The sequence below is a fragment of the Melospiza melodia genome, chromosome 11 (genome assembly GCF_035770615.1).
Source record: "Melospiza melodia melodia isolate bMelMel2 chromosome 11, bMelMel2.pri, whole genome shotgun sequence".
NCBI classification, from domain to species: domain Eukaryota; kingdom Metazoa; phylum Chordata; class Aves; order Passeriformes; family Passerellidae; genus Melospiza; species Melospiza melodia.
Window position 1 is genome coordinate 13,193,462 of NC_086204.1, and position 13,673 is coordinate 13,207,134.

At 38.2% G+C, this 13,673-nt stretch overlaps 1 protein-coding gene across 3 annotated transcripts in view; it reads right to left on the bottom strand.

The window, feature by feature from the left end:
- Positions 1 to 13,673, bottom strand: part of AGL (amylo-alpha-1, 6-glucosidase, 4-alpha-glucanotransferase) — a 35,070-nt gene that overhangs the window by 20,617 nt on the left and 780 nt on the right. For 2 of the 3 annotated variants that reach the window (XM_063165624.1, XM_063165623.1), the window contains exons 2-12: positions 12,920 to 13,060; positions 9,817 to 10,027; positions 8,780 to 8,946; positions 8,135 to 8,338; positions 4,105 to 4,286; positions 3,781 to 3,892; positions 3,368 to 3,488; positions 3,085 to 3,187; positions 2,899 to 2,996; positions 2,186 to 2,325; positions 228 to 415 (exon numbers count right to left, since the gene is read on the bottom strand). In XM_063165624.1, coding sequence (XP_063021694.1) covers positions 228 to 415; positions 2,186 to 2,325; positions 2,899 to 2,996; positions 3,085 to 3,187; positions 3,368 to 3,488; positions 3,781 to 3,892; positions 4,105 to 4,286; positions 8,135 to 8,338; positions 8,780 to 8,946; positions 9,817 to 10,027; positions 12,920 to 13,001 — 1,608 coding nt within the window. In that variant the 5' untranslated portion in view covers positions 13,002 to 13,060. Of the gene's footprint in view, positions 1 to 227; positions 416 to 2,185; positions 2,326 to 2,898; positions 2,997 to 3,084; positions 3,188 to 3,367; positions 3,489 to 3,780; positions 3,893 to 4,104; positions 4,287 to 8,134; positions 8,339 to 8,779; positions 8,947 to 9,816; positions 10,028 to 12,919; positions 13,061 to 13,156; positions 13,272 to 13,673 lie in introns of those variants that run through there. The other variant, XM_063165625.1, reaches the window with a different exon arrangement.

The following is a 13,673-nucleotide window of genomic DNA, read 5'->3' on the forward strand; positions in this document are numbered from 1 at the left end:
TAAAGTAGAGAGGATACAAACTATATAAACTACACCACTCTACTGTTTAAGGTAGCTGAAACCATTTCTGAACATCAGCAGACAAGAAACCTTGATTTCATGCAATGAGGAAGATTCATTCCCAGTTAAACTGTGCCAAGTAAGTCCTGTACTGTTGCTGTGAGATCTGCAGGATCTTTGTCACTGACAGGAGCTACTTTCTAACAAACATGTTTCATTTTGCGTACCTCAGCTACATGAATAGGTGTTGAGTGACAGTTGTCCAGACGAACACCATGGAAATACTTGGCAGTGATTTCAGTGTATTTTTTCATATGTGCCCAGAGGTATGGGCAGTCTTCGGGTTTATTACCATAACGCAGTTTCACACTGTCTCCCCAGCAAATGAGCTCTCTTCTCAAGTACACATTTGAACCTGTAAAGGAAACAAATTCACTTTAGTGTGTGTGTGTGTGTATGTATATATATATATATATATATATATATACACACACAGAGAGAGAGAGAGAGAGAGAGAGAAAGAGTATAAGAGTATAGAATGTGCACCCAAATGAAAATGTGGCATTTTCTACTGCTGAAGAACAGAAAAACACTAATGAACAGTAAAAATTCTAACAAAAATCATATCAATTCAAAAATCTATATACACTACACTTATGTAAAATTTCACACTCTTCCATGGGAACATTTAGCTTCTATAGTGATACTGCAACAATTCTTCATATTGGAATAAAGTTCCTTTTAATTCTTCAAAGTAGTATAAAAACCTGCACTTCATAAAAAGAAAAAAACATCAAACAAACAAGCAAAATGAGTAGTTTTGTTTTTCACACTGGTAAAATTCCAAAAAGAATCTCATTATGTTATCATAATCTGTCACAGTAACAATTTACAATTTTATCTTCTATTAACAGCAGACTGTGATGAACTTCCAAAGCCAGTAAGCAGAAAAAAAAAAAAAAAGGAACTGTAAATTACCACAAATTCCCAAAACATTCACGTAAGCACAGCCAACCCTTTTCTTCACTAACAGCAGCACAGCCAGACAGAGAGAAAAACGATGTTTCTTTGGATGTACACTGTGATTTTTTCAAAGGATCATTTAGAGAACTGGCTGCATTTGTTTTGCAATTCCTTTGTGGTGCCTTTGTGTACCACATTTTCACATTGTGTTCTAAGTTGAATTTATGTGTGGCATAAAACAAAGGCATAACACAAATATAAAGCACTGACAACCCTGCAGCTGAGTTACAAGAGAAACCTCAGTAATGGAAATTAAGAATGCTAACTAAAGCCAGCGACTGAGAGGAAAAAACCACAAAAATCTCTCTACAAGACAGGGCAATAATCTGAAGGCAACTAAACAAAACCACTTTGAAACACATACTATCTCAATCCTCGAGAAGAATAAAAGTAAATAAAATTTAGTGAAAGGGGTGTAGATTACTTTGCAGGAATTAGATGTTTGCTAACTGCAGATCACTCTGGAGATCATCAGATTAGGTTGTAAAGCAAACTCAAACTTTCAGATGTTTTTTAATTACAATTAAACTGGCCTTTGTTTCATTTAGTTTACCAACTGAATGGCTTCTTTAAACACAATTTTTTTTTGCATTTATTGGATATCAACACTGTCCCCAGAGGAGTTAGAATGCAGTATTTTAGTGCATGGTGATTTCATGCCCTATTTTACCTTCACAAGTAATCTGCATACTTAATTTGGATTTACTAGGTCATCTCTTGACTGCCTGACTGCCACTCAGTGGACTTTTCAAGGATCCAGTTTTTGCTCACTAATGCAGTAAAACACTATTCACCTTTTCATTGCATTAGTTTTTCTGCCACACTGTCATTGTCTCATAGAAATGCCAACAAGCGCTGGTGTTGGAACAAAGTACAAAGTAAGCAACAAAGACAATGACAAAAGTGGGGAGGCAGGACATCCCCATTTCAGTGGCAGAAAGCTGGTAATTTCCCTCTCAAATCTTGTAAAACTGTACCTCAAATTCCAGTTCTTATAGTTCATCTGTATGCTGAATGGGAAATTAAAGTGCTATAAGCTTAGTATCTGCTATTCTGCAGCTTCATAGGAATACATCTAGAAAACAGACAAATTAAATAAAATCCTTATTGCTTTGGCTAGAGTATCAAATGGTTTGTAAGAATTCAGATTTCTTTTACAAACCTGGTTCTGCAAAGTTTCTAAGAGGATCATCTCCCATAACCCAGCCATTATGAGCCATGAAATAACAAGCTTTATCTGGCTGATGTATCATAGCTTCTTCTTCCTCCACAGTCAGCTCTTTGAATGGATATGTAAAATACCTATGGAAGAGACAGGCAATTAAAAGAGAAATCAAAAACAAATTAGGTATGGTAACCTAAGCTGCAATTCATTGTCTTTGAAATTAAAGTATCTGCTATGAAGTGGCTTGTTCATAATACAGAGAAAAAAGAGAGCAACTTGCATAAATGATGGAGAATTTTCTATTTTGAAGGAAGCTTTGAAGGAGCAAGAACAGATGTTGCCACTATCTTGGTGTCAGCTGGTAATGTAAGAGTAAAGCCGTAGCTCTTCAGATATGAATGGCATCAAGCACATAAAACATGAAAGGTGTAAACTTTCCTAGCTGCACTCCTCTTCCACCTACAACAGCAATTTGCACTATGTAAGGTTTTGATGTCCTCTGAGTATTGTCTCATGCTTTCTGATCACGCTTCTGAAATAGCTATTGCTGTTGTTTAAAAAACCCCTGTCAATTTTGATAAGTGGCATTTGTCTATGTCAAAGAAAACCTATATTTCTACATATAAATGTATCCTTTTATTGAACTTGGAACTTGCTTTCCCTGTATAAATTCTAATAGTTTCCAAACAAACAAGAAAACATGTATATACCTGGTAACCAAGGGATTTTTTCTACTGATAGGTCCCAGCTTAGGACCATTACAAGCGATTCGTTCATAAACCACAGTCCCCACAAGGCAATTGACAGCCTGGAAGTAATCAAATGATGCATTATTGAAATGCCTTCATTTATTTGCAGTCTTAAACAATTCAGCATTAAAACAATAATTTCAACACCTGTTCTTGATGGTGACAAGTTTGTCTGTATTGCTCAGCATTTAGTTCCTCAATCCTCTTGCGAAACCAGTTACAACATTCTTCTATTGCAGCTGGTCCATTGCTTATCAGGAGGACATAAAAAGCAGAGAACAATTAGAGAAAAATATTTTAAAAACATACAGCATAGATTACTAAAAGGAATCAAAAACTAATTTTTCCTCATGTCTGAAAAGAATGTCTTTTTTTGACTTTGTAAGTTTAGCTTCACTTAGATTTTAACTTGTCATCAGTAATACGGTACCTATGTGGTACAAATGTTGCCAGTGCTATGTTCATATCTACAGTACAGCCAAGCCGTCTATATTCAGGGTCCTGAAGTATTTGAAGATGCTGATTTGGATCAGATTTAGTGCCCATTTTGCCTGAGAACAAAACAGAAATGAGTACTCAAAGTAAAAACAGGAATTACATTTAACAGACGCACAATTTTTATCATTCTAGCATAACCAAGATGCAGGTGGATGAAGGTATTGAAGATTTTCCTAGCCCTCAAAGCATTTTTGTATGCCTGAATCAGCACAGGGGATGTCTCACGTAGCAAAAAATAGCATTATCTGGGTTTTTTTTGTTTTCTGTCTAACTGTTAAGCTTACCTAAGTCTCTTGAACTATAAATACATAATTCACATGATTCAGCAACATGATCTTCCCTTACCTTGAGTAAGAAGGGTTTTAAATTGCTGCACAGCTTTATTAACGTCCACTTGGAAAAATTCCCATAGTTTCAATTTTGGATATATATCTTCATAAATTATTTTACGTAAACACTGTAAAAATAAAAAAATGCATTAGTTACTAAGGTTGTTTGTTAATAGATTTAAGAAAACTTAAAAGAAAGGGGAAATAAAGGCTTATTTCAGTAAATCTATCTGCAAAGCATACACCATTTTTTGTGTATTTACAAAACTCTAGAAATATTAAAGGTTTATTCAGCTATTCATGCAGTTCATCAGCTTATACTTAGTTCTCAGTCACTTACATTCAAGTGCTGATCATTTTCAATCAAGGGAGGGACTCCTTTGGCAATACACTTCCCATCAGCCACCATACCAGTGAAATGCCACAGAGCTCTGTCCAGGACCCAAGCTGGCTTCAGGTGAGGAGAATTTACAAGGTTATAGCCACATTCTGGATGCATCCTGAGCCATTCACTGTTAGTAGCTTAGTGAAGAAAGGGAGGGGGGAAAAAACCAAACAGAAACGTAAATATATAAGCTGAACCCTTTGTTGTATTTTGTAAAAATCCTAACATCGAGAAGCTGAGGTACTACAGCACATACAGTTCATTCATTCACATTTAAACAGAAGTTTCCCATGTCAATAGAAAATCCTATCTTGTGCAGAAATCTTATTACTGATTGACCATTATTACTGATTTTTTTGGTCAAACATACAACTGCAGAGACTCTAGAAAAACTTTTTGTTAGTTATATAAAGATACACAACAGTATCACCAATTCTAAAACACCAAAAAAAAACCCAATTAAATTTTGGTGCAAGAAATACATCAAACACTGAATGTAAGATATTGATATTCTTGTGCATTGAAAGCCAAACATACATCCCAAACTTATATTATAAAGTTGCTTCTTTTTTAATATTCTTCATCCTGTCAAGATGGCACATACAGCTAGAGAGGAAGAGTGCCCACGTCCCAAAAATAATTATTGCAAAATATATTTAAATGGGCATTTAAGAAAGGATTAGCTGTGATACTGGTGTCCAGAGAAAGAAGCTGAGTTGTAGGAAGCAACATCACTGAGTCCTACCCAGCAAGATGAGTGCACTGTCCGGTGCATGCAAATGGAACACTCATTCAGGCCAAACACTGCACCCTGTGTCTCTCTGCCAAGCTACCCCGGCAGCATCAACAAGCACCAGAAGATTGCTGGACATTAAAAATTAACTTAGAGAAGGTAAGGAGCCTTCACTGGAACACAGGTGTAGTATGTAGTATTCTAATACAGATAGCATGCATGCAGCAGTACAGGTAAATATATACATAGCACAGAATTTTCATTTTGGAAGCATAATAATGAAGAAAAATCCCAGAGTTAATTTCTTTCTATTTTTGCATCTCTTTTGCTATGCTGTTTAAATGAAAATAAATTTCATATATTCTTCTGAATGAATATTTCAAACTGAAAATAAAAAGAAAACATCACAGAATGCCTAAGAACAAAAATGAGGTTTTCAGAAAAGCTGAGAAAAACAGAAGTAGTACTGCACACATGGGAAAATATATAACAAATTATTATATTGAAAACATGAAGAGTCACTGATGTGTCCAGAATTACAGCAGAACAAATAACACTTAAAATCCCAAGTTTACTTAGTTCAAAGAAGTTAAAACAAAAATGTCAAAGCGAAAAAGAGAAATTCTACCTCAGCCTATAGTGTGAACAGCTCTTCTGAGCACCCATCTTGTATCTCAAGATATGGCAAAATTTCATTATTATAACGTAAAACTGTTTGTGGAAATTAAAATTCTTGTGGTTCAAATACAATCTGCTACTAAATCCACCATGTTTTAAAATTATGTAAAGAAATATCAAGTTTTGGCTGTTCCAGGCCAAACAGATTATTCCCTCCTACTCTTTTTTTCTTTGTCCTTTACCACTTCTGAAAAAAAATTGCTTCTCCAACAAGCAAAGCCAGCTTGTTCTATTTCTTCTAACAAGAACTATAATTTACTATAAAGGAATTTCATAAGTAAATACAAATAATTCTAAAAAGACAACACATAATTTAAACCTAAAGAGTTAGCATTAAAAAAAAGTCAACAGGCCTTCCATTAATTCTGGTACAGAACAGAAGGATGTTTCCTGATCAGAAATTAAGTTCCAGTGATTTGCAATGTAACATAAGAGAAATCTAACTGCAGAAGAAAAATTATCCAAAACATCACTGGTGATGATATTTACTACAGCTAAGGAAAAAATACCATAGTAAAGAGTATGTGTATAGAATAAAGTAAGTATAGGAATATGGAAATCCCAAGATGAGGAATTACAGAAAACTTTCTAAAATTCATTACATTCTTCTTATAAAAATCCAAAATTATTTTCTTAACATATTTTTTACATATTAAACACAAACTTTACTTGAAGGTAAGATTTACTCAAGTGCTATATTTCAATTGTATAACATTTGCCTCTTGTGAAAGATAAGTAATACAGAATTTACTTCACTTTATTTTTACTACTTTATATGATTTATTACAGCCATGGAAAGTTCAGAAAAGAAAAAAAACTCCAACTGTCTTTTTTCTGTCTCCTGGTGAAAAGTAAATGTAAATATATTTCTTATTTGAATATACGCAGTTACCAGAGATGGTTTGCAAGTTTATCCGTGACACTCCTGCAAAGATGCCAAAGGCTCAGGGACATTTTACATCAGCACAACTTCACTTTTCAAGTTGAGCCACAGGTGCTGCCTTTCGTTAGAGCCTCACAGAGACACCCAGAGCTGATTCCCACTGTTCCCTGCCCACAGTGTGGGCTTCACACCAAACACCTTAGCTTAATGCCTGATCCTGCAGGTGATGCTGCTTGGCTCCCACAGGGGAAGCAATGCCATTTTTATACAATGGTTTCCACTAGAAAGCAGAAACTACCAACAGATAGAACCAGTGTAAGCTGAAGGGTCATGACAAGCAACAAAGTCATCAAGGATACCTTGCTTAATCTAAGAACCACAATCATCTGAATATTTCTATCCTCTTAGAAGACACTTCTTTTCCACCATAGTACAAATGTTGAGTCATCCATCTCAATGAAGATTACTTTAACTCTGAATGTAACCTGAAAAAGTCCTTCTACAAATGTAGCCAAATAACAATACATTTTCCTTCTCAAATATATTCTGGTGTGTAATTACTGTAGCTAAGATCTTTCTGTCCATCAAAATAAATTCCCCCTAGTAGCATGCAAATATACACTGCTCAAAAAAGAGAGGATCTCAAGCACCACTAAGAGAAACTGAACATCTAGTTGAAAAGCGTAAGAAATATTTTATCCAGACCTGGGAGGAGTTCAAAAGCTTGATTCCCTCAGACCGAGCCAACAACTATAATTAGTAACTTTTCAACCAACAGACAGGGAAGGCACTGTGTTCCAGACTGATTGGACAGGAATGGTTGGCAAAAGTCAAGACCAAAGAACTAAAGCGAATAAAGCTTGAAATTCACAAATTATTTATTTTTAGGCATTTTTGAGCCTCAAAAGACATCAATCTACATAAACCCTTTCTGTAGTCTCTGGTATGAGAATGGTAATTATGATCTTTAGGATTATAGTATGCAGTAGCAACTGCATTATAAAAAAAGAAAACTCATTATCCAAATAATCAACAAAATCACGAATTATTAAGCACTACACATTAAATTTCATCAGATCACACAGAAGAAAATCCACTGTCCCTCAAGCAATTAAGAAAAATAACAGCTTTGATGTATTGACATATCTATGCTAAAAAAAAAGCCTGCCCCAAACACAAAGCTGTCTTCTTTCTTCCCCCACAGACTGAGCTGTAACATTTTCCCCATTACTTAATCCTACCTTCTTGTTCCAACTCTGTTTCTAATCTGCATGTTAGATCCAAATTAGAGCAGTTATTTAAGCAGCTACAAGCAAAATAGCCTGTTTAACAAGAAAGCACTCCGTTTACGCTCATCAAACAATTCATAACACAGACTCTGCTCAAATATATGGGAACAGCACACCACACATAATGAAGGTAGGCATACTATATAACTACAGATACACAATTTATTAATTCTTTTTAAGAAGGGCTCTCCTCACTCTTTCAGTAGCAATACTAAGTTCTTTTATACCTGTTACAGAGACGTATCAGTTATAATGCCAAGGAGTTGTCCTGGATTTGAGAGACTCAAAAGACAGACAACTACATTGTTTAAAACAACTACTAAAAATGGGTTAAAGAGAGAGAAGTTAAGGGAAATAGCAAAATATAAGACCAATCTGGTTACTAACCCATGAAAACCATACCTGTATGATTATAGACTACATCTGTGATGCAAAGCATATTCCATTCATTTTTCAGTTTCTCCACAAGTGCTCCTATATCACTCCAAGTGCACTTTTTATTATGGTTTGAAAATTCAGGGTTTACTTCTAACTGGTCAGCCAATGAATAACATGATCTAGATAGTCCAAGCATCTGTAGTGGCGTAAAATGAATCATGTTGTAACCTGTGAAATAAAAGCCCATTTATTTAATGAGAAAAAAACCCTCACTCAAAGCTAATTGAAAGAAGCATAATAAGCTGCACTTTTGTACTCAGAGCTGCTGTTTGGGATAACCAATATAAATTAATCTGAATCTTACCCTTGAAATTCTACGTAACACAAGCTTTTAAAAACCACTATGTTCAGTTCTACAAACTTCCAAGTCTATCTGAAATTAAAACAGTAAAATAAGTGGTTTCTGATATTAGGAAACCCCTGAATTTCAGCACCTCTGCCAATATTTTAATAAATTCACTGACTTAATCTGTTAATGAAATTGAATATAGTAGAAAAAATAATTGACAAAGAATCTATTAATTGTTTACACTGAGGCTCTTCCGTGTAACTTTGGGTTTTGATCATAAAACAAAAATTTTTATCCTTGAATATGTCTGTTAGCATTACCTGTTTCTTTTGCCACTTTCAGCCTATCTTCCCATTCATGAAACGGTCCCAGACACTTAGCGAGGTATGTCTGGAGTGTAATACAATCCAAAGGCAGCACATGATTATCAGCTCCAACACGCAAAATGGGATCCACAACTATGTAACCACCACCACTTTTCTCATTTCTAGGAAAAAATAATTTTTATTGGTATAATTAACACCCATTGTACCATTCTGTTTCAGAGAGAGAATTCAAATAGCATAGGTTTTCAGAAACACAGTAGCCCTTTACAGTGGCTGGAGGGAGAGGGGGAACAGGACTGCATGACATAAAAAGGAAATAGTAAACTCTGAAATGTTCATCCCTTATGCATCATCTCTCTACTGGACTTAATGAATACAAATGGGATACAGAGTTAAAACTCTGGAAAAGTGAGATACCTTTGCTATTTCCTGAGATGGAGTACTGGTTCCTCCATTTGGCATATGGAAACATAGAAAGCACAAATGCCCATCTACTACATGTAGATCTACATTTTGAGCCCCATTCTCAGGAAGGTACCTGAGCTAGACGTCTTAAGCCTGGAAGAATTTAACCACCCATCTTCCAGAAACACAAAATAACAGACTACAATTATTACAGACAGTGGCATTCTCTTCTGCACTTGTCCCACTAAAACAAAAGACAAAGTAAAGGATCCAAGTAAAGAATGCCAGAACCTCTGTGCTAGAGAGAAAACAATCCTCAAAGTAAATGAAGAAAGTACAAAATAATCATTGAGATACTCAGAATGCTGACGAATTTGACAACTTGTAAAAACAGATTGCTTCTCCAACATTCACAGAAAGCTGATCAGCTTGGTTCTGTATATTCTCCAGAATATTTCTGCATCAGAAAGTACTATATAACCAGTTACTGTCTTTCATTGGTGGATTCTAATTTGTCCCTTGGCTGCAATTTCAAAAATGCATGGGAAAAAAGGGGGTTTTTCAGGTGAAGATGTAGACCAAGGGAGCAAACTGCATTTGGCTGCAGGTATACAAATTTCACTTACCCAAGACTAAAATAGTACTGGTATGACCCAGAAATTTGGAGATCCAACTTGCAGTATTTGTCAGAGTCATCTTCTTTTCCTGTGGGATTGTGCCACGACAGTGTCCTGAACTTGTGGCGATCGAACACTTCTCCAGAAGCTGGATAATTTGTATACACAGTAACAGGCTTGCCCTGAAGAGTTGGGCCCAATCGGAATTGTAGCTCAAAACCTCAAGAAAAAAAGAAAAATACAAAAGGTAAAATCACTTGATCAGGAGAACTAGATATTTCTAGTCTCTTATTACAATTCCTAATTTACTACTATTTTACTATTATGTCTCATATTTGCTAAGAATTTCAGCACAATTATAAATTTCTATAGCACAGAATCATAGAACCTCCTGAGCTGGAAGGCAACTCACAAAGACCACTCAAGTCCAACTTCAGGCACTGCCCAGAATTCCCCAGGAATCACACCATGTGCCTGAGAATGTTGTCCAAATGCTTCTTGAACTCTGAGAGGTTTGGTGCTGTCACAACTTCCCTAGAGAGCCAGTCCCAGTGCCCAGCCACCTTGGGGATGAAGAACCTTTTCCTAACATCCAACAGAAAGCTCCCCTGGCACAGCTCCATGCCATTCCCTTGGCTCCTGTCACTGGTACAGAGCAGAGACCAGCATCAGCCCTTCACAATGGAAGCTGCAGACTGCAATGAGGTCTCCCCTCAGTCTCCTCTCCTCCAGGCTGAACAGACCCAGTGACCTCGGCCACACCTCAGACAGTTTCCCCTCAAGGCCCTTCACCATCTTCACTGCTCTTCTTTGGACATTCTTTAATAGGTTCAAACCTTATATTGCAGCACTCAAAACTGCATCATCTCTATCTTCCTTCCTAAGATTGTTCTTGGCATACTTTACAGATATCCTTTTTCCTTTACTTACATGGCACCATTCATCTTCTTTCCAATTTGTTTGTCTTTGCTACATAAAGTTTTAAAAATAAAATACAGCAAAACACCATAATCATCAAACTACACACAATTTTATGTAGATTTTGGATTACATAGTCTTTAAGTACTTAGGTGTACCAAGTCTATATTGTAGGCTGACCCATGAAAACATCTGAAAAAAATTAGGAACACATTTAAAACCAGAAAATATTTCAAATACCTTCGTTATTCACTAAGGATTCACTAAAGAGGTAAATTTCTTATGCTTTAACTGAAGAATTATGTATACTTGTGTGTGAGCTACAATATACAAATTATTAAACTTTGAGAGAGCTCAATAAACTAAAGGGAATCTTGTATGTGTGCTCCAGGTTTCTCACACACATAGAAAAAGGCTTAAGTTTAAGCTTAAGATCCTTGTGAGAGTGAGAAAAAATTAAGTTAAAAAATTAGAACATAAAAGCATATGTACTCTACTGAGTAAGACATAAAAAATTCTGCTTAGTCAGGAGGGTTTAGAAAGGTTTCCATCAGTAGGTATGAGGCTCACCATCACAAGTGGCTAAGTACAGGGCTCATTCAAGTGAACGAAACAGATGTAAGCTCTTACACAGAACATGGCAGTCACGTAGTTAAGTGCAGTAAATCACCTACTAGCCCTAGCAGCCTACAAAATGGGGAGTAAAAGAAACCTGAGTCCTTGCAAAAAAGGAGAAAATTATTAGTACACAGATAATGAATCAGAAAGTGCAAAAAATTCTGGACACCAAGTTACAATACCTTAAGCTGAAAAACACTACTTGTTTGTTAAATAGAATCATGGGGACTCTAATACCAGAGTTCAATGCCTGAATACATTTAAACATAAGTGTTATCCAGCTTTATGTTTCTCTCATTAACAAAATCATCACTGCACCAAAACCCACCAGGTAAAGGAGCTATTTTCAGATCTGAATGTCTGTCAGGTAAAATGAAGCTCATTCGAATGTAATAGATATAGGTATAAAACCACTTTTGGAAGGTTAAGTACACTCTCTTCAGTACCAGCCTGACATTTTGTTAGAGGTATTACTAAAATTAGAGCACAGGGATATATATCACTGATATCTTGTTTCCTCTAAGAGTTACACTGACATCAGAAATGCTGTGCTCAAAATTAGCTACGCCCTCTCAGAGACTGCTACCAGCAGGGGCACTTAAAATGTTTGACAGCCATGCATTTCTGCCTCCCTCCTTTCAAGAAAATTTACACAACTTGAGGGATAAGTTAAAAATGGAAGTTAGGATCAACTCTGCACTTCTTCATTATTGACATTTCCTCACATTAGGCCGGTTAGAAGATTTTGGAATCAATATAGTTGAAGAGAATTTTTATTCTCAAGAACCAAAATCTTGCTCCTTTATGCTCCTAGATTAGTAACACACCATAAAAAAATCCACAAAAACTCTCACTAAAAATTGTTGCACTGTTAAAAATATTTTTTAAAGACAAGGGCTTTAGCTTTATAGTCTCAATTTGCTAAGCAGCACAATAGAAGACCAATTAGTGGATGGTTTTTGGTTTTGGACTTGTTTTAGAAATAGGCTTAAAAACATTCTCAGGAAGAAATAACATCAAGTTCTTTTAAGTATGCAGCATGATACATAGCTCTGATAATGTAACAAATCTGATAACAAGATTTAGGAGTTGTTAAAGAGCTTATATTCTGAAACATTACCTCAAACCTGCAGACTTTGCAAAATGCAAGTATTACCGATAGATTTCAAAACTGCAATATTAAAACATAGGGTGCTGCATAAGAAGATAAACATTAGAGGACCTTGACTTATGAGGACTTTCTCAGGTCATTGAAGTACAGGCTATAAAAGGAGAAGGAAAAGCCCTGTCTAAAAAATGCTTTGCACTTCAGTCCCATGAAGACTGACGGCTCTTGGCCAATCTGCTCTTCATTTCTCAAGAGTTTAACAAGTCAGATTAAACTGTGTGCGGAGCCCATAGAGCTCTGCAGTGGAAACAAATCAAAACAAACAAACCCCCAAATCTAAACCAACAACACCCCCCACACACCCCCAAAACCCCTCCACTTCAGGATGAGCTCTTCTTTCCACTACCATCCAAAGACGATGACGAGGTCTCGGCCATGTCCTTCTCACCCGGTGGCACCCCGACCTACCCTGCTCCAGCCTGAAGAGGGTCTTGTCCAGCTTCTCCATCTCGCCGAGGTGCAGCAGCCGCGTCTCCTTACCGCCCGCCATGGCTGCGCCCGCCCGTCCGGCGCTCCCGGACTCTCAGTGCGGGGAGGGAGAGGCGAGCCCTGCCGTGGGGGAACAGACAAAACCCCGCGCGTCAGCGGAGACCCCCGGCAGCACACGGCCGCTCAGGAGCGCCTCACGCCGCCGGCCGCGCTTACATGTTCCCCGGTGCCGGGGGAGCGCGGACACTCGGCACTGCAGGGCAGGGCGGAGGGGAGGCGGTACGGGACGAGCTGTCAGGTAGAGCCCAGCCCTGCCCCGGCCGGGGACCGCCGCCGGCAGCACCCCGGAGCAGCTCCTGTCCCACAGCGCGGCCCGGCCCGCAGCCAGAGCTACAGGGGTGCCCCCGGGAAGGGGAAGCCTGACACCTGTCACTCTTCGCGCCCGCCCCGGCGCTGCCGGAGCGCCCCGCCAGGCCCCTCACGGCTGCCCCGCCGCCCTCCGCGGGGAGCGCAGCCCACCGCAGCCGTTCCACCATACTCACGAGCGGGCCCGCAGAGCGGCGGAGGCGCCGCTCCCCGCGGAGGGCGACGGCTACCGAGGCCGAGCGGAGCCGGGGCTGGAGCTGCCCGCAGCGGCCACCCCGGGTCGGTTCGGCGGTCAGTGACGCACTTGCCCGTAGCCGGGGCGGCAGCGCTCCTTTCCTGCCCTTTTCTTGCCTTTTTTTTTTTTTTT